Here is a 26545-nt window from a genome sequence, read left to right on the forward strand (position 1 = left end):
ACAAATAGAAGTGGAAGTAAAGGTTATTGAACAGTCTAGCTCTCTAGTAAGCTGACTAACATAAAACAAATTAAAAGGGCTACGTGCGACATAAAGGACAAAATTTAAAGAGAAATAGGAGGTAGGAGAGGTTTTCCCTATCCCTTTAACTGGCGTTTTTGTGCCATCTGCAAGGGTGATTGTTGGTAAATGTTCAGAAAAGGTAAGGGTAGAGAAAATATCCTTATTACCACACATGTGATCGGTGACGCCAAAGTCCAAAATCCAAGGCCTAATAGAAGGGCTTTGAGTAACACAAGCCATGGGATTATTAGTAGACTACCGAGACACCTGGAATTTCAAGAAAGCCTCATAGTTAGTAGCAGGTAGGGTTACCGGTGGAGGGCTAAATGCTGGACTAGGGGCACTTTGTGCAATGTGAGCCGCCTGGGATGTCTGAGATACAGGAGAGGCAGTTGGTTGACCATGCTTCTTGCAACACTTGTCTTCCTCATGCCTCTTCTTTTTGCAAAAGTTGCACTGAGGATAAGAGGGGCTACCGGGCTAGCCTTGATTACCGCCTGAAGTATGAGACACAAGAGTAGAGGCTGCGAGACGGGGTACCTGTAAAAGCACCAGTAGAGGAAGAATTGCCATGGCATATTAAGTAATCTTTTGTATGTATCTTTCATAGTAAGGTTAGTGAACCCAGTCAAGATCTAATGGCGGACAGGCTTAAACTTAGGCTTGAGACTGGATAAAGTAAGGACCATGAACAGTTTTTCCCGTTGAGAATCATGAGTGGCTTTGGAATCAAAATATGGAAGAAGAGCTTCAAATTCCTACAGTAGATGTTGAAACGGACTCACCATAGGTAGGGGTGGTGTTATTGAGGTCAGACATGGCGAGGGCTGCAAATTAGATCTGAAGCGGGATGGAAGGAGTAGCGAGTAGCGATAGAGGCTTGCTGGAGCACTGAGGAAGATGGACGGTGACGAGCGACAACCGATGATCGGTGACTGGCGGATGGAATTAGGGAGTTAAGTCCAATGGTGGTGATGGCATTGCGATCGGAGCACTAGAGAGAGAGATTCGGGCAAAAACGTCTCGACGCACAAATTTGATAGGCCGAGTGGTAGCGTGGTAGCGGCGACGGAGGTGGGGCTCCGAGGTTAGGTCGATCTGAGGCTGGCAGCGCAACGATGGTGGTGGCGCGAGCGTGAGACGAGCAATGGTTTAGATTTGGCAGATTTGATAGGCGGTGTGTGGTAGAGCGTGGCGGCGGTGACGGTGGTGGGGCTTTGGGGTTGGGTCAATCTGAAGCCGGCGATGCAACGACGGCAGTGGCACGAGTAGTCGGTGTTTGGAAAGTGGGTTGATGGATGGTGTGTGGCAACTAGGTAGAAAACGTCGATCGACACATGACGGCGCGTGAAGGCTCCAGCGACGATGAGTCTCTGGCTAGCCAATTTGATGACGGTGAACACTATGGTGGCAGTGGTGCTGACAAATGGTGGCCGGATAGTGGAGGTTCGACCTAGATAGGGGCGGCGAGATTTGGAGACCACTGGAGAAGATACACAGTGACGACTTAGGGTTTTCTTACCGATGGCTTTGATACAATGTGAGAATTTAGAGAGAGAGAGAGTTTGAAGAATTTCTCTTATTATCAAACTAAGAGATGGAACACATATATATACAAATACCATGACATAATGCTAACTATCTCTATATACAACTCAACGCACACCATTGACCTCAATTCCTCAAGCCAGCCTTAGTACTCCACTACGGTCCCTTCTTGCTACAATTTGTTGAATTCCTCTACTACATCCGCCATACTTTTCTCCCCAAAACGCTCACATAACCCTTTAGCAAATTCTGTCCAATTTCCTTACATTCCCTCATCTTGAACCCACCCTTGATACCAAGAGTCTGCTATATCATTCAAGTAGGTCGCAACCAAATTGATCTTTTGTTCTTTTGAAATTCGATAAAACTGAAAGAATCTCTCACATCTTCTTACCCACCACCTTGGCTTCTTCCCCTCAAACATAGGAATCTCTAATCTTGGTGTAGGGGTATGGGTGTGATTAAAAGGTTGTGGATTCCTCACCTGGTTTTCTTGAATTGCAACCTGATCCACTTCTTCAAGAACCCCTTGCGTCCTTGAATGATTGCCTTGATGCAGCAAAATTGGATGATCGGCCTACCTTGGCGGGAATTCTGGTGACAATCAGAATTGGGGTAGGGAGGATAACATGTTTAGCATACTATTGATCCTTTACCCTTGGCCATAACGCCTTGCTCCTCAATTGCGCTAGGCCTCGCAATTGCTTGTTCTTCCTTTTTTGCACCAGAGTAGTCGTTACCAGCTTCCTCCGACGCCTTCCTTGTTGCTTCCAACTCCTTTCTCGCTGCGGTGGTTCCATCGAGAATTCCCACTGCCGGATTAACTGGCTTTGCTTTCTCTTCGCCTTCAACTTCCGACCCCAAGAATCTTTGTAGTCACAGCCTCCCGTTCTGCTTTGCAGATTCAAGATCGCCTAAGCCTACGTCCACTTCTTACCCAATCACCGACCACCGGTCAAAATTCACCTGAATTCTTGAATTTCACCATGCAATAACCCAAGAACATGGGTCCAGTAACCACCCAGCTTCAACTGAGATCGCTTCTTGAACCTGCACCTACTTCGCATCTGTCTTCTGAAACTTGCTCCTTTGATCGCTTGCGACTACCACTTCCAAATTGGATCGAGAGCCATTGCCCGTGCTTGCCTACCCAAGCCCAAGCTCCTTGCTTTCGAATTTCAATCAAGACTACTTTCGACGATTACCCCACATCTGGTTTTTCTAGCTCTAATACCAGTTTGTCAAGCCTCAGATTGTGGGCTGGACAATTGAAGGAATTTGATTGAATTCTAGAAAGAAGGATTGAATTTTAGGAAGAAAACAGATAGAATGAGGTAGGAAGATGGAAGAACAAGAGAGAGAGAGAGAGAGATCGCATATGCATTCGATAATTTCTCCAATCTATCGTAAGTCTCTTTTAAAGAGCCTCTAGGCACATCACAACCAACTAACTACTTTAACAATCCTGCTAGTTATTTATACAAGATCTAGTTATTCCCGCCTAACCACTAAACTTCTTTAGTTAGCCCTAACAGCTTATACACCGTGGATTTCCCCCCCAATTACAATCATATCCCCAAGGTTGTGACAATTTGGTGCAAGTGGCTAAACTATGTTCGGCCCTTGAGTCTGTTGACTACAAGAGAAGGATGAATTAGATAGTGAAAGCAGGGATTGGTGAAGAAATAGTGGCCAGTTGTGATTTCTTGGGGACAATAAATCTTTTAAGGGGGAGGGAGTGAAAGCAGGGATTGGTGAAGAAACAGTGGCCAGTTGCTGTGATTTTTTGGGGACAAGAAATCTTTTAAGGGGGAGGGAATGTCACAGCCTAGATACATTAAGAAGTTATTTTTATTCAGTTGTTATTTAGAGTTATGCATTAGGAGTAGTTAGGTGTAGTGAAGTAGTGGAAGTAGCAATGACAACTTTTGTAACCACTATAAATAACTGTTGGATAGCTTTATATATAAAGTTACAACCCACAGTGCTGAGACATTAGAGTTTGAGGAATATCAGAATTCTAGTTTCTCCCTCATTTCTCCCTCATTTCTGTCAGTTTCTCCCACATTTCTTTCTATTTCTCCCTCTCTTTCCATTCTACCTTCAAAGAAATCTGTATTTAGGACTAGGGTCCTGACACATGCCAATTGTTTCATGTCAGTTTATTGGTATTCCTATTTGAGACAATTACTGTTGTATCAGCGAGTACCGAAAAATTACTGATTATGAGGGTGAATGTCCCAGAACCCTAGGTGGGATCCTCCTTTGCCTGTAAAGAAATCTTACAGCTGCTTATTCTGCTCCCAGAATATTTTATTAACTTGATCATATTTGTTATTTTAGGCAAAACAGAATCCTCGGGCAGCAGATCCACCTGTTGATAATGTTAAAAATCCTCTCGTTCTAATCTCAGAGAATTTCATGGAGGCTCGTGCTGCTCTGAGTCGCCTGGGAATGACCAATTTATCATCCAGTCAGAGTCCAGTTAAGATGGATATAACTTCAGCTCCTCAAGTTTCGGGGCCTCCAACTTCTGTTCCACCAGGTTGTCTTCCTACCTTTTAACTTTTATACATTTATTTTCTTCTATTTGTCTATGCAATATTTACCAGCTCTTGATAATTCATTTTTCTACATGATCTTTTAAGTTCCTAGATTTCTGTTTTTTTTTTTTTTTTTTGGGCATAAAAAATAGTTGGCAGAAAATGCAGCAGTCAAATTCATGTGGCAGATAATTTCTTCACCTCTCAACTTGCATCCTTTAAGTGTTTTTCCATTTAATATAGCCTTATTCTGTTAACTGATTGGTTCATCCAATTGCAAGCGTGTTGTTGAGTTTGTATGTGTCATGTACTTTAGGAGACTGGATTTGATATCCACAGAACTGATTTTCTAATAGACCTGCTCAAAGTGGAAGAAAAAAAAAAAAGTGTTCAGTGAGGGGCATTGACAAATGGGAGGAAAGCACATTTTAAAATTTTTAGGGAGTGTTGATTTTTCTTGGGGCACAAGTTACTGAACTCCATTGTTCTTCTCTTGGAAGTTGTTTTTGGAATTTCTTGTGTCTTAAACCATTCAGGTTGGCTACAGAAATTCTGTGTGCATTTGTGTGTGTGCGCGTGACTGTGAACAGAGATATATTATCTATTATCAATGACCACATGTGATATCCTTCTGAGGAATTCTTTTTTGTGATTGATGGTATGATTTCTCGAAAGAAAGTGCTATTTTACACAATTTCAAGGGTGGCAGGAGAAAAATGACATTTGAACCATGGAAAAGTATATCCTGGAGAAAATTCTTTCACTTGTGATGTACATATTACACATGAACTATAACCATGGACACTTCCTAGGAGTTGCTTTGCCGGTGTCGCCAGTGTGTGAGACACACACCCATGTAGTGTGCCTGACACTTTCTTAAAATTTGTTAAAAGAATATGGGAGGGGACACGCAGGACACTCTAGGACATGTGTGCCCTATGTGGATAATGTAATTGCATTTCTTTTTGGTTTTTTTCATGTTTTGATTGCACAACTGTTCAGTGTTTATATCCTTCACGCTTCTATTATCTAGGTCTTTAAACGTTAAATAGATTGTAAGGGTTGAAGACAATTGGACTGTGAGTTGATTGCTATTAGATTTAGATTCATCGGGAATTTTGATTTATGAATTTTAAATGCATATTTGTGAGTTGTAATATAGTTTTGGTACTTTATTATGCTTTTAAAGTATACAAATTATTTTATTAGTTAACGCATCTCAACCGCGTTGTCCTACTTTTTTGAAAAATATCATGTCGCCGTGTCCGCATTCAAGCTTCATGGCACATGAATTATCTACAGGGAGGACGTAGAATAAGTGGCTTTGGTTATGTTATGTAAATAGTTTCAAAATTTTTGCTAAGCACCAATATTGGCACTTATGCTTATCAGTCAATGAGTTGTTACATTGTCCTTTCTTTTTTCAGTGAATGTTTCTATTATGAACCGGCAACCAATATCGTCTGCAAACATTCCCCCTGCCACTGTGAAAGTTGTAAGATTCATAATCTTCTATATATATATATATTTTTACTTTTTGCCTGCTGCTGAAAGATAAAGGTTGCTCCATCATGGGTTTCATAAGTTATATTGTCTTAGAGCTCATTCGTGTAATCTCTGTTCAGGAGCCAACCACTGTCAGTTCCATAGTATCTGCTCCTTTTCCTCACATTCCATCTGCTCCACGGGCTGCTTCTCAAGGAGTTCCAACCTTGCAAACATCTTCACCCATATCTGCTTCTCAGGATATGATCTCTAGTAATGACAACATGCAAGATTTAAAGCCTACAGTCAGTAGTATAGCCCAGTCCTTACGTACTGTGGGCCCTGCAGCTGCAAATGTGAGTATTCTGAATAATCTCTCTCAGGCACGAGTGATGAACAATGCAGCCTTAACAGGGGGAACTTCTATTGGACTTCAATCAATGGGAGGAAACCCCACTGCCATGCATATGTCAAACATGATATCAAGTGGAATGGCGTCTTCTATTCCTGCTGCACAAACTGTATTATCATCTGGGCAATCAGCTATCACATCAGTTCCTGGGTCTGGGACACTCACAGGAACTGCACAGGTTGCACAAAACTCAGCTCCCGGTTCATTCGCTTCTGCTACTTCTAATCTATCTGGAACTTCAAACCTTGGCATGTCACCGCCATTGGGTAATCTTCAAGGAGGTGTTAGTATGGGTCAATCAGTACCAGGCATGAGCCAAGGAAATCTTCAAGGAGCTCCATTGGTACAGAATGGAATTAGCATGAATCAGAACATGATGAATGGTCTTGGTCCATCTGGCATGTCAACTGGAACTGGCACAATGATTCCTACTCCAGGAATGACTCAACAAGTACAACCAGGAATGCAGTCTCTTGCTGTGAATAACAATTCAGCTGATAATATGCCAATGTCCCAACAGACATCGAGTGGGTTGCAATCAGCACGGCCGAGTTATGTAAAAGTTTGGGAGGTAAGACTACCACTTTCTGCAAATAATTAAAGTTTGTTTTTCTCTCTGCTGGTCACAATGCTTAAACAAATTACATATATCAAGCACTCAGTGCCCGACTGTATTTATTTGTTGAATTTTTGGACTGACTTCTTCTAATCGTGCTCCTGATTGGTAGTTCTTAGATGAAATACACTAACTCAGTCAGTTTAAAATTTTAATCTTTTGCAGTGCTGCATTGGCAAAATTGGTCTGAATCATTTCTCTAATTTTTTGCTATATAAACTATTTTGGGGATAGTTATACAGTGAAAATATTGTGTTGAGAGTAAAAATAATAATATAAACGATAAGTAAACTCATTTTCTACTAGCTTAAGCTTTTAGATGAGACGGTAGTTAATAATTTAACATGGTATCAAAGTAGGTAAAAGATCATGAGTTCAAACTTAATTGCTAGCCCAATATTTTAATTAGTTACACGTGTTTGGACTAGTTATGCAGGGGATGTGTCAAGAGTAAAAATAGTAATATAAAAGATAAGTTAACTCTCTATCTACTAGTTTAAGTTGTTAGATGTGATGGTGGTTAACAATTTAACCAATTGGATATGTTTTTAGTATATGTACTTTACCATGCTTGGCAAGGAATTGCCAATTGTTTACATGGATAATTTTTTCCCAGATACTTTACATTTTGAATATTTGCTGAACTGGTATGGTCACTGTGAAGATTTCCTTTCTGTGAAGTGCAATTCTCTAATTGTAGTAGTTTTATTTCTGATAAATTGTTCCTGAAAAAGTTGATGGTATTAAAATATCAGCCGATAATTGATTTTGACCAGCGGACACCTATATAAATAACTAAGATGATCTCTTCATTTAGTGCTCCACGTTCTTGTCTATCTTTTATCTGAATATCATGCACCACTTCTAAATGACCAAGCTCTCTTATCATTTATAACCTTTCATTTACTCGAGAGTAACTGATTTTTCCTCTTTGGTAAGCATTAGCTACTTGTTTCCCTTCAGTTTTGATATGCTATGCCTCTACAAGTGTCCCCCAAAAGCTCACACTCTATGGGTTATAAAAGGCCACAGACTTATTTCTTATTTCTCTATGACACTTTTAGCCATTCAAGGTCTTAGATTGGTACTGGTGTAAGTTACAGTGTCTTCATCATCAAAGTTCTCTGTTACTTGTTTTGCTGAAAAAACTGATGCAGGTATTGATTAAAATAATCCCTTGCATTATCAATATAAAATCTTCTAATTTGGGACCCAAATTGGCTAGAAATCATCTTATGAAATATTGGCAAAATGGTGCCAATAGCAGCCTTATCTTTTAAGAGATATACCCAAATTATCCTTGTACAATCATCAATGAAAGATATGAACCATCTAGCCCCAAAACAATTAGAAATCCTAGATGGTCCCCAAATATCAAAGTGTATCAAAGAAAATGGAATAGAGGACAATTTATTACTAATTGGATAAGGCATCCGATGATGCTTAGAGAATTCACACACATCACAATGAAGATTAGTAACACTTTAAACCCTTGAATAAATAAAGAAACATGGTTTGTAACAAACTAAAAGGAGGATGGCCTAGACGATAATAGTGTTGGAGCCATATTTCAGTCATGGTAGAAGTAGGCTATGATGAACAGGCAAGGATAGGCTAGTCCCCTTTAGTGAATGTACCATTCCTCTTCAAGTAGTACAACCCATTCCGTTCCTCAATAACACCTATCATCTTCCCTAAGTCCAGTGCCTGAAACTCACATGCATGAGGAGAGAAAATAACATAACAATTAAAATATTTGGTGAGCTGATTAACAGAGATTAAATTAGTAGAGAGATTAGGAACAGTAAGAACTTGCTGAATAGTAAGGGACTAAGGGTAACACTTCCCTGACCTGCTATAGGAATTGTATTACCATTGGCTACGGTTAGTCTCTTGGAATTACTCGTTGGTTTATAGGTTTCAAACACATTTGAGTCATAGGACATATATGGTTAGTAGCCCCTAAGTCTAGTATCCACAAGGCATTCCTATTAGTTTGTGAGGCAGTAAAGGATTCAGAGTGAAAACAAGTACTTGTTTGTGCGAGAGAGCAAGTCCCATCCTGAATAGTTTTCAAGAAGGTTTTTAGCTTATTGATTTCATCAGCATTCAATTAACTTAGGTTAGAAGCTGCAGCTAGATCTGCCTTCTCTATGGTGGTTTCCTCTTGCACCTTGTTTGTGAGATAGGCTTATGCTTGGTTTCTGGATTGCAAACTTCGTAAGCCTCGCATCTTACTCAGAACTGTCTCCTTTCCATTTAGTGAATGTGGGATCCAAGGTCTTGGGGCCTAGTTCAGTCAGATGGACTATCTTCCCTCAACCTTCTAAGAAAGTCCTTCAAAGTTGGGACCACTGGAGATAGTTTCTGCCATCTAGACGATAGAAACGATGCATTCTTGGTAGCTCACTAATAGGAGTATTCCCAGTTGATTGGTCAAACGGGACAGCATCTCCCGTTGCCATAGGAGGGGTGGTTTCTATTGGAAAAACTGAAGATTTGACAGTAAAGGACATCCCACTCGAATATTCGTCTAGCTCATTCCAATAGTTGGCAGATTTATTTGATTAGGTTGATTGGATATAGGAAATTCTGCAGCAGCTTATTGATTTCAATTTCCTACTATTGTAGACATATTCATTTTACAAATATTGTTTCTTTTTCTGTCAGTTTCCTTTTTTGTATAGTTTCCTTAGAAGCTTATTGACTCTGTAGTTAATTTCCTTATAGAGGTTCTGGGATCAACCTTAAAATCCCCTTGAAAAGTTATTCTGAAAGTGAGAAAAGGGAGAATCTAAAATTTCCTACATGGTATCAAAGCTAGGTTCCGTTCAACCTCTATAGAACCCTAGCTGATATCTTTCTCCTTCTCTTCTTCATTTTTCTGTCCTATTCTCTGGTTTCTATTCTCTATAACCATGTCAAAAATATGCTCCGATTCTACTACCCATCCCAACCAGATCATTGAAACTCCACCTGCACCAATTGGGTGAATCCACTCTGTGCATATCACAACCATTAAGCTCAATGGAGATAACTTCTTACGTTGGTCCCAGTCCGTTAGGATGTATATTAGCAGGGGAGGCAAAATCGGTTACCTGACAGGAGACATTAAGGATCTGGACCCAAAGGACAACACATGCAGCTTGGGATGCTGAAAATTTCATGATCATGACTTGGTTGGTCAACTCCATGGAAGAAGAAATTCAAGCCAATTATCTGTGCTACTCAACAGCAAAAGAACTCTGGGATAATGTAACCTAGATGTACTCCGATATAGGCAATCAATCCCAGGTATATGAACTCTCTTTAAAACTTGGTGAGATTACTCAAGGTGAGGATAGTGTCACTAAGTACTTTAATTCTTTGAAGAGATTGTGGCAAGATCTTGATCTTTTTAGTGATTATGAATGGAAGTCGGATGAGGACGACAAATATTCTAAGAAGATGGTTGATGCTAATCATATTTTCAAATTCCTTGCTGGATTAAATGCTGAGTTTGATAAAGTTAGGGGGAGGATTATTGGGAGAATACCTCTTCCTACTATCAATGAGATGTTTGCAGGGAAGAAAGTCGTTGACATGTTATGTTGGGTAAGAAAATAGGTGTAGGTGATACTGGGGATTATTCAGCCCTTATTGGATCAGGGGCGAATGCTAGTCAGAATTACATCCCAAATCAACATTGGGGTGATAGGCCTCGAGTATGGTGTGATTTTTGTAACAAACCACGCCATACCCGTGAAATTTGCTAGAAACTGCATAGAAAATCGGAGACTGGGAAGAACAAGCAGCCACGTGATAGGGCCTATAGTGAAACCGCTTTGGAAAATGAAGCCACAACAAGCTGTTTCAGTAAAGAGCAGGTGGATCAGCTTCTATAATAGCTAAAGAACAGTTTGGTGTCGGGTATTCCTAGTGGATCTTTGGCACATAGAGGCAGTAATCCCATTGCTCTACTCCTTAGATCATTGATTCAAGAGCATCTGATCACATAACAAGTATTTACCATTTGTTTAGTACCTTCTCTCCTTGTTCAGGTCATGAAAAGATTCGAATAGCAGATGATAGTTTATCTTCTATTGTTGGCAAAGGCCTAATCAAAATCTCCAAAAACATTGAACTCAAAGTTGTCTTTCATGTTCCTTAACTTACCTACAATCTCCTCTCTATTAGCAAACTATCACAAGATTCAAATTGTTGTGTCATCTTTTATGATTCTCATTGTATTTTTCATAACCGAAAATCAGGGAGGATGATTGGCAGTGCTAGGATGATGGACGGACTGTATTACTTTGATGAGTTTTTCCCTAACAGTAAAAAAGTTCAAGGCCTTAGTAGTGTTTGTTCAAATCCTATTTTTGATGAAATTATGCTATGGCATCTTAGACTTGGACATCCTAATTTTTCCTATCTTAAGCATGTGTTTCCTAATTTGTCTCAAGGAGTGAACCACTCAAAGTTTGAATGTGAAAGTTGTCATTTTTCTAAAGATCATCGTGCAAGTTTTCTGTCAGAACCTTACCGTGCATCAAAACCATTTTATTTAATACATGGTGATGTTTGGGGTCCTTCAAGAGTGAATGCTGAACAATTGTGAGAAAACTTGGTATATATTTGTCTAATCATCACTAGGAGTGGTTACAATATATATAGGAGAAAGAAATCAATCAAATCTCTGTGACTAAGGAAAAAAGAAGGATTCCTAATTACATCAATTATTAATTTATATCAATCAATCAATCTCAACAATTAATCTTGATTATAATCAATCTCATAGATTGTGGGATCTAATTTTCCAACACTTTCCCTCAAGTTGGTGAACAGATATCAATCATTCCCAGCTTGCCCACACAAGACTCAAAGTTTGGTTTGGATAGAGCTTTGGTAAGAACATCGGCTTCCTGAGAAGTTGTGGGCACATAGGACAAGAATATAGTTTTATTATCTATTTCAGACTTGATGAAATGTTTGTCGATTCTAACGTGCTTCATCCTGTCACGCTGAACTGGGTTGTGTACTACACTTATAGCTGATTTACTGTCGTCGTAAAGTTTCATGGGACTGGTGCTAGGCATGTTTAAATCTGCCATAAGTCTTTGGATCCAAATGAGCTCACAAGTTCCTTGAGCCAATGCACGAAACTCAGCTTCTGCACTACTTCTTGCAACAACGATTTGTTTTTTACTTCTCCAAGTGATTAGATTTTCCCAAACTTTAGTGCAATACCCACTTGTAGATTTACTGTCATCTATTGCTCTTGCCCAATCTGCATTTGAGTATCCCACTACATCCCTATTACTTGTCTTTCTGAACAATAATTGTAGATTAGAAGCTGTTCGGCCGAGCTGCCAAGCTCGTTATCTGCTGATTTATCCTCTGTGATTTATCTTGATTCATATTGCTATTACATCTTATTTTTCTTAGTTATTTTTGATTAGATTTGTTTGTTTTTAAGGTTGTTGTAATCTAGTCCTACAAAGTAGGAATCTAATATCTAAAATCTAGGAGAATTCTTAGAATCAATTGTATATATATTTGTGGCATTCCCAAGGGAACAAACACAACGTATTATTCTCCCAAAAAGAGGATTTCTGCATGGTATCGGAGCAGAATTCTTTTCTTCCTTCTCTTTGTTAACCCTAACCCTTATCCGCCACCTCACTAATCCATCCCTTCTATTGCCGCCGGACCTGATCGACTTACATCATGGCTGGAAAAAGCAACCAATTATTCGGGATTATTCTTTTCCAAACCACCAATTCTGTAAACACGAATAACAACAATCCGCTTACTATCACCGGTCACAAACTAAATGGCTAAAATTACATTCAATGGTCACAATCGGTGATGATGTTTATATGTGGAAAAAGAAAATATGATTATCTAATCGGAGCTGCTAGCAAACCAAAGGAGGAATCACAGCATTGGATCTGGAAGGCCGAGAACAACATGGTGATGTCTTGGCTGATTAATTCAATAAACAATGAGATAGGTGATAATTTCTTGTTATACGACACAACACAAGAAATTTAGGAGGCTACTAGGGAAGTCTACTCCCATATTGGGAATACCTCCAAGTTGTTTGAGATAGAGAGTATTGTCGATGATCTAAGGCAAGGTGAGTCTCAAGTCACTCAATACTTCAATTTCTTGAATAAGTTTTAGCTTCAATTGGATAAGTGACACTATTCAATGGAAGTGTACTGAAGATTCAGCACAATACAAGAAAATAGTGGAGAAGAAGTAGTTGTATAAGTTCCTGGTTGGTTTAAATAAAAATCTAGATGGCGTAAGAGGTAGGATTCTTGGCACAAAACCTCTACCAAGTATCAAGGAGGCGTTTGTTAAGGTTCATAGAGAAGAAAGTAGGTTGAAATTGATGTTAAAGCTTTCAAATCCAAGCTTGGAACACTCTGCCCTATTTACCTGAGGAGGCAACCCAACAAATATCAAGCAAAAGAAGGGTCGTCCTTTGTGTGACCATTGTCACAAGACCAGTCACACAAAAGATACATGCTGGGATATCCATGGAAAGCCTTTAGATTGGAAACCAGCACGTGAAAGGCGAAGTAGGGGTAACCTAACGACCATCGAAGACACTGCTATTGCCTTAAATCCGAGCTTATTTAGCAAATAATAGATGGAGTGTGTAATACCCCATGTGTAGATAAGGTTGACACGTAATTTCGATGAGTTTAGAATATCAAAAAATTGGTTTGATAGCAGTTATTAGTATTGAATCGACTGTAGGGAATGCCTCGGAGTGAAATTATCTAAGAAAAATTATATGGTCTCGACGAGCGTATCAAGATAGGATTTATGGTATTGAAAGAAATCGGATCGGGAACAGTTTTTAGTACAGCTAAAATACAGCTGCCATTTAAGCTGTAAAACCGAATCATTGTAGGAGACTCCCGAAAAATCAATAGAATCCTAGGGGGGCTCTGATTTTGCGTAAAGAGCAACCCTTCAGTGGTTTCGAGATGAAACGATAGCCCGATGAGGATGCTGGGGCAGAATCGTCTTTATCGAGTAAATCTTAAATTATTAATTTTACGTTTTTTGTATCGAAATGCAAATTAATTCAGTGTTTAAGGGTATGATTGAAATTAAGGAATTGCCCAAGTGATATTAAGATGAAAATTGGTATTTAATGATATAATTTCTTATAAATATTAGTGTAATATATATAATTATATATATATATATATAGAATGCGTGTGCATTCGCTAGCTGTGTGTGCGTGAGTGATGGCTGCTGCTCTGCAAATTGATTATGCACGCAAACTCCATGCCCGCCGAGATTTATGGGAGATTTTACACGCCAAGAGGGTTTGCACGCAATGGGGTATGGCCAGTGAGGTGAGGGAGCAGCCGATTGCCTATAAATAGAGAGAATTGAAAGCAAGAAAATGGCAAGGGAGAAGCTGGCCAAGAGATCCGAGAGAGAGGAGGAGAATGAGAGAGATCGAGAAGGAGCTTGGAGCTCACATCGACAGCCGGAGGTAGCCGCGGGGGCAGCCGGAAGCAGCTGCAACGAGCAGGCAGCCACCATGGCCGCAAGCCGCCGCCATGGCAACGCATGTGGAGGTTGGCCAGCAGCTGGGGCGAGGTCCAGCAAGCTTGGGCGGTGTTCAGCGAGGTTGGAAGAGTTCGTTGGAGGCTGGAGCATCGGCCGGAGTGGCCAAAGGCGGTCAAGCCAGCCGCACAGCAGTGGCGGCCATGGCAGCCCGCTACAAGTAGCAGCGACAGGGGTGGCGCGTGGGCGCTGCAGCGCGCGTGGCTGCGGCGGCGGTGGCTCGTGGTGGAGGGCGGGTGGGCGGCGACGGCGCCGCTGGCAGCGGCTCACGGTGGCAGCGAGCTGAAGTTGGTGCGTTGCAGGTGTTCGCGCGAGAAGCAGGGGAGAGAAGAAGAAGAAGAGAAGAAAAAAAAGAAAAAGAAAAGAAAAGAAAAGAAAAATAGAAAAAAAATTCTGAAAAATCTTAGAAAATTGGAAATTATATTTCGGTAATATCTCGGAGATTTTTTGAAAGAAAAACGGTCCGAGCACGCGTTTCGAGGATATGACACACATACCGAGAAAGCCAGAGATGCTAAGTTAAGGTAAGTAAAATTTCATAGAAAATTTCAGAAATTCAAGAATATTATTTTATGAATTGTCGTAGTGAAATATTTGAGAAAATATTTTAGAAATATTTAATCTGGATTTATTGAGGAAAAATAGGAAGAAATAGAGAGAAAATTATAGAAAATGTCAGAAATTATGAAAAAATAGGTTTTCATGCTTATTTAAATAATTATGGTGAATAGGATGCTTTGAGGAATAAGTTGAAGTGACCTGTCAAATTTTGAGGTTGGCATGCAAATCAAGGCGATGCACGAGGCAAGGCACGAATATCGAGAAAAAGCTGGGAAAATCAAGAGCAAGTAAGGTTACAGGATGAAAGGGAAAAGCTTGTTGCTCTAGGTTTGGTCTAACAAGTTCTCCTACGACTATTGGATCCCAACGATGATCTCCTGATGAAGTCTCCCCCTACAGAGTACCTTGGGGATAGAAGAATTGGTGTTCCACAAAGGAAATATCACAGGAAATCAAAAATCTTTTGGAGGGAGGATGATAACACTTGTACCCTTTCTGAGAAGTAGAGTAGCCTAGGAAAATACACTTGTAGGCTTTGGTGTCAAGCTTATTGGATTGGGTTGATTATTGTGAACAAAGGCAAGACACACAAAAACTTGAAGTGGAAGAGAGTTATGAATGTGAGAGGAAGGAAAGACAAAGAGTAAAGCACTAAGTGGAGTGCTAAACTTGAGAACTTTGGATGGCAACTAGTTGATAAGGTAGGCTGAAGTCAAAGGAGCCTCTCCCTAAAGAAAATGAGGGACATGACTAGTGATCATGAGGGATCGGACAACTTCCAGCAAGTGACGATTTTTGTGCCTGGCTACCCCATTTTGTTGAGCATAAGAGCAAGAACTTTAGTGGAAGATGCCTTGGTCTGAAGGTAGTGATTAAAGGCATGAGAAAAGTATTCTTTACCATTGTCAGCACGGAGGATCTATATAGAAGACGACTTATCTTTCATCAAGTAGACCCAACAAACCTGGGTGTGATCATCAATAAATGTGACAAACCATCATTTGCCAGTGATGGTGGAAACTCGAGATGGACCCTAAACATCACTTTGCCCAAGGTGGAATGGGCATGATGGTGTATAAGGACGAGAGGGATGGAGAGAACGCAAATGTGTTGCTAGTACACAATGATCACAATGAAAGGAACTAGGGTCTTTATTAAGGAATAACTAGGGGTACAAAAACTTTAAATATGAAAAACTAGGATGCGCTAATCGTTGGTGCCAGAGAAGGACATCGGATTTAGAGATAGGATGAAGACCCACAAGAATAGAAGGATTGAATAGACCACCATTGGACAGATAGTACAGGCTATTGTGCTCTCTTGCATGGCAAATTGTCCTCGCCAATGGTAAATCTTGAAATTGACAATGGGAAGGGAAAAAGTTATAGAGCAATGTATATTAGTTGCCAATTTATGAACAAAGATTAAATTGCACTGTAATTTGGGCACATAAAGAACAAACTTAAATGACAACCCAAACACCATGAGATCACCTTTGCCCACGGCCTTACATAAGGACCCATTTGCCATGGGAATACCAATGTCTTCTATACAAGGGAAAAAATTAAGGAGTCCAGTCGAAGAGCCACACATATATGGTCATTCGTTTTGAAATCCACATATGGTCTTGGGGACCATTATAGGATAAAAGGGAAGCATCAAAGCTGATTTTACCTTTGTGAGCCATAAGTACAGTGGAACTAAAATCAGGTTCCTTAGTAGGATGGAGGAATTTTTTCAGCATCGCCATTTGTTCGGCTGTGAACGGGAAGACGCCAGAGGAGGGAGAGGTAGGTGGGGCATCAGCAACATAAGTTGTTTTTGTGCGTCTTTGATTTTTGGGTTTCTAGTCAGTAGGCTTCCCATGAAGGTCCCAGCAAGTCTCCTTGGTGTGATATGGTTTGTTATAATGCTCACACCATAAACGATCTTTCTAAGGCCCGAGAGACTATAGCCCGGAAGGTCCTTTGGATTTTTCAAGACGATAAGTTGGTAATGCGGAGCCTTGGGTAGTAGAATCTATGCCGGGATCTTTGGAATAAGGCATCATCCCATGTGAGAATAGAATGTTTTTCTCATATATTTACACAAACAATACAGCCCTATTTATAGGGTTGAAGAATTACAACATAGGAAAGATTGACTATACAAGAATAGGAAAGTATCCTAAAACTGATTTAGCAATTTCTAAAAAATTGAAGGTGAGATTAGCTTCTAAACTAAGGATGGTTTGACTAACAAATCTCTTTGAGATTCTAGCCAAACTTCCTTATCTTTTCCTTAAGGAATCAACAGTTCTTCAACTAAATTTTTTTAGCAAAAGAACAATAATAAACTTGAGTATAATTCAACAAATTGAGAAATGGCAAATAACATTTGCTGCCTGCACTAACTGTTTTTAGTAATTGGGGCTCTAAGTTCTTTTTTCATGGTAGAAGCTTATTGGAAGACTAAACATTTATTAACACTATTATGTCTTGCTTATGATGGAGGAAGATCTGAACTTAATTCATGTTAGATCACCATCTACAAAATCTTAATTAGTATTCACAGTGTAATTTTAATTTTTTCCCTTATCATTGAGTACGTCTTGTAACTATCATGCAAAATAATACTTGGTAATTTTCCTTTCTATGTATGTCATCTAATCATCTCATTACTCATTATTATATGTTGACTAATCTGCAGGGTAACTTATCTGGGCAGAGACAAGGCCAGCCTGTGTTTATCACAAGATTGGAAGTATGTTTTCACTTGCCTTGAAAATGATTTGGTTCAAATTACCATTGAGCTGTTAATTTATCATTTATGAATTTGTTGGATTGATAGTGTGATTATTTCACCTGATGCTTCATTCTCATATTAATTTTCAGAATCTAAATTTTCCTTCACTTGTTTAAAAGCTCACAAGTTAGTTCAAAGATTCTATTATCTTATGTTTTATTTACACGTGGCAGGGTTACAGGAGTGCGAAAGCTTCTGAAACGTAAGTCTATGGTTATTATTACATTTGAGAAGCTGGTTCAACTTACCTTTTTGTCAATATAAAATTCAAAGTTGTGATTTATTTTTATCGTAAAATCTTGAGAAACTTGGCCACCCTAAGAAGGTGTTGGATCCGTGCCTATTTGTTGTACACTTTTGGCACTTGTTGAACATGCCCAGGCATGTTCTGTTATTGTTATTTTTAACCTTTTATGAAATTAGTTGCCTTCCAAGACTATAAAGAGACATGGCCATCATTTCAGCATACATGAAATACATTTTATGTTAGGTGGAAGTAACTTGGGATTCGATGATTAATTAAACAATGCAGATTTACATCTACTCATTTCTCATTCGTTGACTTTTTAACATCAGGAGTTCCAGAACAACAATTTCATTTCCTTTTCAAATAGGGATCTCTAATATAAATTATTGGGCCTTTAGCTCACGATTACTTTGCAGTATTTAGTGTTAAAAATAATTTCTTAATAATTTGTGTAACAGAATATTAATATCTATGAAAAAGAGACAGAGAACGATACATGAAGTAAAAAAGAAGATCTAAATTCTCTATTCACAGCTAGGTATATATATAGCTCTACAAACAAAATCACTCACTTAAGGTACAACTAAGAGAAACACAACACTATGTACAACAATACAAAGTTGCATCCTTCTAACACTCTCCTTCAAACAGGTGCATATTGTTAGGTTTGAAATGCTATGGCTCACACCCAAGAGGGGAGGGGGGGGGGGGGGGGGGGGGGGGGGGGGGGGAATTGGTATATAAATTTTTTTTGATAAAATGGAGATGTCGTCTATGAAAATCACGGCTACCTCAAGACCTTGAAATGGCACAATGAGGTATCAACTGTATAAAGACAATCTCGTCTTGACAATGGAGAACTCAAGATTGAAAAATATGAAATCTTTTTCAATGAAAGGTTAAATATATGAATCAAGTGAGGAATATAGAGATGCTTGAAAAGATAAATAAACAAAGAACACAAGCACAAGAGAACACAAAGATTTATAGTGGTTTGGCTTAAGCCAAGCCTAATCCACTACCTTTGCTCCTAACTAAGGATTTTGTAAACAATCCACTAAAATCTCCTATCACTTCGGATAGGCCCTCTAGCACCAAGCTAGGAAATACAACCTCTTGCTTGAAAAGCAAGCTCTCTAGCAATACAAGATAGGAAAAATAAGAAAGATACAAAAGAAAGTCTCCGAGAGTATACACTCTTAGTTACAATGTCTTTCAATAAAGATACAAGGCTTGAATCAAATGAAACAAATTTAGTACAAAGCCTTTGGAGAGAAAAGTTAAAGCACAAATGCAAATCGAGAAGTATGAAATAATTCTTAAGCCCACTTCACTTCATTTCCATCCATTAGCCTCTTCTTGATCATCCTTGAGTTGTATTTATAGGCGTCCCAAAAGATCTAAGAGAAAACTAGCCATTTGTGACCGTTGGGATTTGAAAAACTAGTCGTTATGATTTATGTGAAAGAGACTTAGTCGACAAATAAAAATGGTTAATCAATAGAATCAGGCAAAATAACAAGTTTGGTCGACAAACAAAATAGGTTGGTCGACCAAGTCATAAAAATAACAGAACACTTAGTCGACCAAGACATAAATAACCATGACACTTAGTTGACCAAGACTATCCTTCTGTTGACAGACTTAAGGAGTTAGTCTACCAAGTCAGCACATAAACACTGTTAGTCGACAAAACCTATAACTTAGTCGACCAAGACAGAATCATGCATACTATTGGTCGACGGAGCCTATAGCTTAGTCGACGGAATGAATGCATTTATTAGATAGATGCTACCAAAATGCTTTTAACTTCATTTTCTAATATTTTAAGATTTAATGCATTATTTTTCCAATCTCCTAAATCATAAACAATGCATATATATTGGAAAATACTTTGACCACATACATTTGAGATTGCTTAAAGCATCATTTAAATTGGAGCATTAAGATAATAAACATCATCAAAATACAATGTTTTTTCATCATCAAAACTATATCAAAGGCAAAACATCACATATATATCATTTGTGCTTAGCTTGGTACAAATAAGTTAAGCCATGGACCCTATAATGCCTTTGTAAGAAGATCAACCAACTCGTCATTAGGGCTAAATGAGTTACTAATCTCTCTAGAAACAAACTTCTCACAAGATGGTAATCTATCTCTATGTGTGTAGTCTGCTTATGAAAAACAGGATTAGAGGCAATATGCAAGCTACCTAATTATCACAAAGAAGCTACATAGGTGTTGAATCTCCAAATCCCAACTCCTTAAGGAGTTGCTTAAGCCAAATCAACTCACACGTGGCTAAAGCCATGGCCCAACACATCACTTATGCAATGAATCTAGCCACGACATTTTGCTTCTTACTCTTTCAAAACGCCAATTTACCTCCAACCAATATGCAATAGCCCAAGGTCGAGTGTCTATCTGCAGGACAACCAACCCAATCAACCAATGTGTGCCAGTGTCCCTTGTTCTCAAACAAGCCTTTATTAGGAGCACTTATCTCAAGATATGCACTAAAGTGTGCCAGTGGTTGTCACAAGGAATGTCCAAGAACTTACTCACCACACTAACAGCAAAGGAGATGTCTAGTCATGTAATGATGAGGTAATTAAGCTTCCAACCAGTCTTCTATATTGTTAAGGATCCTCTAATGGCTCCCCCCTGTCCCAGTACAAGCTTAACATTAGGATCCATAGGAGTATCTATACAATAGAAATCAAGCATACTAGTCTCCTCCAAAACATCCAACGCATACTTCTACTGAGAGATGCATACACCATATACAACTTAAGCTACCTCAATGCCAAGGAAATTCTTCAAATTACCCAAATCCTTGGTCTAAAAATGAGAGTGCAAATGATCCTTCAACTACCCAATACCAACCTCCTCATCGCTTGTAATAACAATATCATCGACATACACCACCAAGTATATAACTCCACCAATATAATGGCAATAGAAAATAGAATGATTAATTTCACTTCTAGTCACACCAAAAGATTGTATGACAGAATTGAAGTGACCAAACCAAAATCTAGGAGATTGATTCAAGCCATACAAGGACTTCTTCAAGCAACACACTAGTCTAAACTCACCCTAGAGGTTGCTTCATGTACACCTCCTCCTAAAGGTCGTCATTCAAAAAAGCATTCTTAATATTTAGCTGATAAAGAGGCCTCCGTTGAATAGAATCCATAGTAAGAAAGACATGGAGATAAGCAATCTTAGCCACTAGAGAGATGTTTCACCATAATCCAACCCAAAAATTTGAGTATAACCCTTAGCAACCAGCCGAGTCTTTAGATGACCAATGGTGCCATCTAAGCCAACCTTAACAATAAACACCCGCCCATCTCATTAGCCAGCAAGGCAAACATCTCCTCATCCATAGCATGCTGCCACCTAGGGTGAGGATAAGCTTTTGCATCTATCTTAGGAATAGAAATAGAAATAGAAGAAAGCTCAAATGCAAAAGCAAAAGAAAAATGGACAAGTGAGAAACAATGATAGCTCATAAAAGTATAAATGGGATGAGGGCTCCAAGTGGAATGTCTACCTTAGCGAACTGGAGGATGGGCAAAACTAAAGAGAGATGAAACAATGGCACCATCTAGAGGAAGACATGGATTTAAAGGAACCTGTGATAGGAGGCACTGGAGCTACAACATGAGGCTCTAGAGAAAATGGGGGTCTATAATTGTGATGATAAGTCTGAAGGGGAGTAGGAACAGAGACTGGGATTGGAGAAAGAGTGTGGAATGGATCCATTCGAGATCGAGGACGACATATGGTTGATCAAAAACAATAAGCTAGAATAATTACATCCTACAAAGAAACAAGAGCATGGATGTGAAGTAGAAGAGTTCAAATATTCTCAATGAGATGACAATTTTTACATTTTGCCACCATATTTTGCTACAAAGTATTAAGGATAAAAGGATTGATGAGCAATACCCCAAGATGAAAGAAAGGCTTGAAAAGTTGCAAAACAATACTCCTTAGCATTATCACTCATGAAGAATACGAATAGAACAACCAATCTATATAATAATCTCATTACAAAAAGTAATGAACAAAGACAACTCCTTAGTAAAGTCTTTCATTAAGTAGGGCCAAGTACAATGAGAATGGTCTTAAATAAATGTAAAAAAGTAAGAGAAATCCTATTTAGACTTGACTCTACTATGATCCCAAATGTCAGAGTGTACAAAATCAAAAGGATCATCAACTCGTTTATTAAGATAATTAGAATAGGAAGATCATGCTTGTTTGCCTAATTGACAAGACTCACATGCTCAAATATCTAATGAGGACAAAAAGGGACCATCTGTGAAAGAGTGGACAAGTGAGGTCTTAGGTAATTCCTGATCCATTGAAGTTAATTCATCAACTTCTTACAGATCGGAGGTCTTAGGTAGGATTCCAGCTCCTGCTGTAATCAATTTTGCAGTGGATCTTGAATAAAGATCCTCTAGTATACTAACCTAAAACTTATTTGAAATCAAAATTAGAATTTCATCCAGCTTTTGGTTGAGGTTAGCCAATGTTTCCTAGATTCCTGTATCCATAAACACGGTTCAACTTCTCGCCTTTAATAAGAATCATAAGACAACAACCTAAGATCGGCTGCTCTGGATTAATTGTTATTGGCTCTATTGTAGCCTCCTAAAAGTCGCCTATGGATCTAGCTCTGAAACTACTTCCAGAAATCACCTATTATCAACTTCCAAAGATCGCCTACGATTAGCAGTCGCTCAGGAAACTGCTTCAAGCACTCGCCTTCCCGACTCGCCTCAATAGCAATTCAGCAGCCAAGGACCACCGACTCTAATACCAAATGTCAAATCCTTAGATCTGAGCTAGGGTTTTTTTTAGGTAAAAACCGAGAATAGAGATTATTGGAGGGAGAATTAAAACAAAAGGAGAGAACAGAGAAAATTGAGAGAGAAAAGAGAGAGATTAGGGAGAATCGAGAGAAAGAAAGAGAATTTGAGAGAGAATCTGAGAGAGAATTGTTGGAGAGTCCTAAGTGAAATAGGAGTGTTACAAAGAGATAAAGAAGACTGCAAAAGTGCTGGAAAGATAAGCAGAAAGTTTGAAGATTGAAACTCCTAGAAATCAGGAGAAATAATAGGATTAGATTTGATTGTTATCTTTTATTGTTTATTGCTTAAAGTTCTATTATAGTTTATCTTATTGCTGTATATTATCTCCTAAATATTAGGATTAGATAGCTTAGAACTTGTATAAATAGATGTCTATTCATTGAATCAATTAACAAGTTTGAGTTCTACAAACTTAGTTGAAGTTCTCGGGTGTGTTATACCCTTAGAACAAAATCTGTTCATGGTATCAGTGCTCGGCTCTATCTAGCCTCACGATCCAAGACAGATGGATCCGCAAGGCCATGGGAATACAGCTCCAATTGCAGCGGAATCATCTGATAGTTCGGCTCTTTAGCAATCCTCAATTCCAGTGACTGTGGCGTCTCACAACACCCTGTCATTGGACAGCAACACCTTGCAAATCACCCAACATAGGTTAAACGGGAGAAACTTTAGAGAATGGTTTCAATTCGTAACCTTGGTGATAAAAGGCAAGGGAAAATATGGCTACCTAACTGGGGCAATTCCAGCACCACCAGAAGATTCAGGAGATTATCAAAGATGGGAGGTAGAAAATTTGATCTTGATGGCTTGGATCATCAACTCTATGGAGCCAAAGATAGGTCGACCCTACCTTTTCTATAAAACTGCGAAGGAAATTTGGGAGGCTGTTCAAGAAATCTATTCCGATCTTGAAAATACAGCCCAATGTCTCGAGGTTAGAGCTGCAATTCGGACTACCAAGCAAGGCAGCCTCGGCGTGACAGAATACTATAACAACCTAATGGAGTTATGGCAAGAGATGGATTTGTTTTATGATCCTGACTGGAAGTGTGCAGAAGACAGCCAAAAGCATAGCAAGATGCTGGAAAAGGAGAGAATTTTTGATTTCCTCCAAGGGCTCAATCCAAATTTGGATGAGGTAAGAGGCAGACTTCTAGGCACTAAACCATTACCATCCCTTCGAGAAGTATTTGCAGAGGTAAGACGGGAGGAGAGCAGAAAAAGAGTAATGCTGCCATCTACAACGGAACATAACTCAGGATCAGCCCTTACTACTACAAAGAGGGAAGATAATTCTAAGGAGAAGCAATGGTGTGAGCACTGCAACCGACCCTATCACACCAAAAGTACCTGCTGGAAGTTGCATGGAAAACCCCCAAACTGGAAACCTAGGTCTAAGAAGGAGAAAGAGAGATCAGCCTATGCAACAACAAGTGCTCCTACTAGTGAAAACAAAATAGGTATGAGTCTAACTCATGATCAGCTTGAGTTTCTACGGAAGCTGTTACAAAACTCTCATATTACAAGCGAATTGGAGGATGTTGCACCAGGTCACTCAGCATCTATGGCACAAAAAGGTAATCAGCCTTTGTCTTTGACCACTAGAAAAATAAATAAGGATTGTTGGGTGGTAGATACCGGAGCATCCGATCATATGACCGGATCTGCTGCCACACTTGATATCTTTCAGATTGAAGAAAAGGGGCTAAATATTTTGATGGCTGATGGAACACAATCATTGGTAAAAGGAAAGGGAAGTGTTTATGTGGCTGATTTATTGCTCAAATCAGTGTTATATGTGCCAAACTTAGAATATAGTCTGTTATCAGTGAGCAAATTAACAAAAGACTTGGATTGCATTGTGACATTTTTTCCTTCATATTGTGTTTTTTAGGACCGACTCTCGGGGAAGACGATTGGCAGTGCTGAGGAGAGGGATGAACTTTATTGGCTTTCCAATAACAAGAATTCTCCTAGTCAAGCTCCACATAGGTTTTCTCTTACAGCTAGCTTAGATTCTGAAATTTTATTATGGCATAGACGTCTTGGTCATCCTAGTTTTCCATATTTGAAACGTTTGTACCCCAATTTATTTATCAATAAAGAAAAGTTGGTACTCAAGTGTGATCATTGCACTCTTGCCAAACAAACTCATAGCACTTATCAACCAAACCCATATACTCCATCAAAACCATTCCATTTGATTCATAGTGATATATGGGGCCCAGCTAGAATTCCAAACTTAAATGGTGCAAGATGGTTCATAACATTCATTGATGACCATACAAGGTTATGCTGGGTATAGCTAATGAAAGAAAAATCCGAGGCATGTGCTATTTTTCAGATTTTCCATAAACTTATTTTGAATGTTTTTCAGTCCTCTATTTACATTCTTAGGACTGACAATGGCCGAGAATTCTTTTCTTATCCATTCACCCAATATCTAACTACTAATGGGATCTTTCACCAAAGTACTTGTCCTTACACCCCTCAACAAAATGGAATAGCTGAAAGAAAAAATCGACACCTACTTGAAGTGGCTAGATCCCTTATGTTCACAAGTTCCATTCCAAATAGATATTGGGGGGAGGCAGTCTTAACAGCCGCTTATCTCATCAATAGGCTGCCTTCCAAAGTCCTAAAATACCAAACCCCCTTGCACAACCTTACATCTATTTTTCCTCACGTTCGGATTCTAAACAATCTTTTTCCCAAAGTATTCGGATGTGTAGTATATGTCTACCAAACCAGTCCAAATCGTCATAAACTTGAACCAAGAGCCTTAAAGTGTATATTCATTGGATATCCTCCTACTCAAAAGAGGTATAAATGCTTTTGTCCAACATCACAAAAAGTTATTATCTCATGTGATGTAACCTTTGTGGAGAATGAGTTATACTACTCAAATACCACATCTCAAATGAAGGACAACCATTGGGATCCTACTATTCCTATGCCCATTCTATTTCTAGTCCTTCAGCCCATTCCTAATCATGATTCAAATCCAACAACTGTTGCTGATTGTCCTCAGCCAGCCTTGTTTGAGCCTCACTGTCCGAGCCTTCCTCCCTCTCAAGAATCTCTAAACCCAGTTGGACCTATGGAAACTGATATAGCAGAAGACTTGAACATGGAAAAACCAATAAAAGTCTATTCAAGGCGAGGTAAAAGTTCAGCTCCTCAATTCAGCCAATTGTTAGAACCGAGGGAAGGTCCAGCAACTGAGGGAGAAAATAATGCCGCTAACAGTGAGTTAGATCTTCCTATTGCAATAAGAAAGGGCATCAAATCATGTGTGAAACATCCAATCTCCAATTACTTGACATATTCTAGGTTATCTCCTAAATTCAAGACCTTTATTACTACTTTGGATGGAGTGAGTATACCTCGAAACATCCAAGAAGCCCTAGTTGATTCTAAATGGAAGGAGGTAGTGATGGAAGAAATAAGGGCACTCAAAGGCAATCACACATGGGAAGTGGTTGATAGTCCGAAAAATAAGAAGATCATTGGTTGCAAATGGGTGTTTACAGTTAAATACAACTCAGATGGGAGTGTGGACAGATATAAGGTTAGGCTTGTTGCCCAAGGTTACTCTCAAACCTATGGAATAGATTATGAAGAAACCTTTGCTCCAGTTGCTAAATTAAACTCCATTAGAGTATTATTGTCTATTGTGGTGAATTTAGATTGGGAGCTATTTCAATTTGATATCAAGAATGCATTTCTAAATGGAGAATTAGAAGAAGAAGTGTATATGAAAATTCCACCCGGGTTTGAGAAAGAAGAGAGGATTGGCAAGGTATG

At 39.1% G+C, this 26545-nt stretch overlaps 1 protein-coding gene across 5 annotated transcripts in view; it reads left to right on the plus strand.

The window, feature by feature from the left end:
- The window catches only part of LOC127806138 (mediator of RNA polymerase II transcription subunit 25), a 91930-nt gene that overhangs the window by 46839 nt on the left and 18546 nt on the right, over positions 1–26545 (plus strand). For all 5 annotated transcript variants that reach the window (XM_052343212.1, XM_052343211.1, XM_052343209.1 and 2 more), the window contains 5 exons: positions 3955–4156; positions 5582–5649; positions 5780–6622; positions 17498–17551; positions 17767–17795. In XM_052343212.1, coding sequence (XP_052199172.1) covers positions 3955–4156; positions 5582–5649; positions 5780–6622; positions 17498–17551; positions 17767–17795 — 1196 coding nt within the window. The remainder of the gene's footprint in view (positions 1–3954; positions 4157–5581; positions 5650–5779; positions 6623–17497; positions 17552–17766; positions 17796–26545) is intronic.

The sequence above is a fragment of the Diospyros lotus genome, chromosome 7, assembly GCF_014633365.1.
Source record: "Diospyros lotus cultivar Yz01 chromosome 7, ASM1463336v1, whole genome shotgun sequence".
Classification (NCBI taxonomy): Eukaryota; Viridiplantae; Streptophyta; class Magnoliopsida; order Ericales; family Ebenaceae; genus Diospyros; species Diospyros lotus.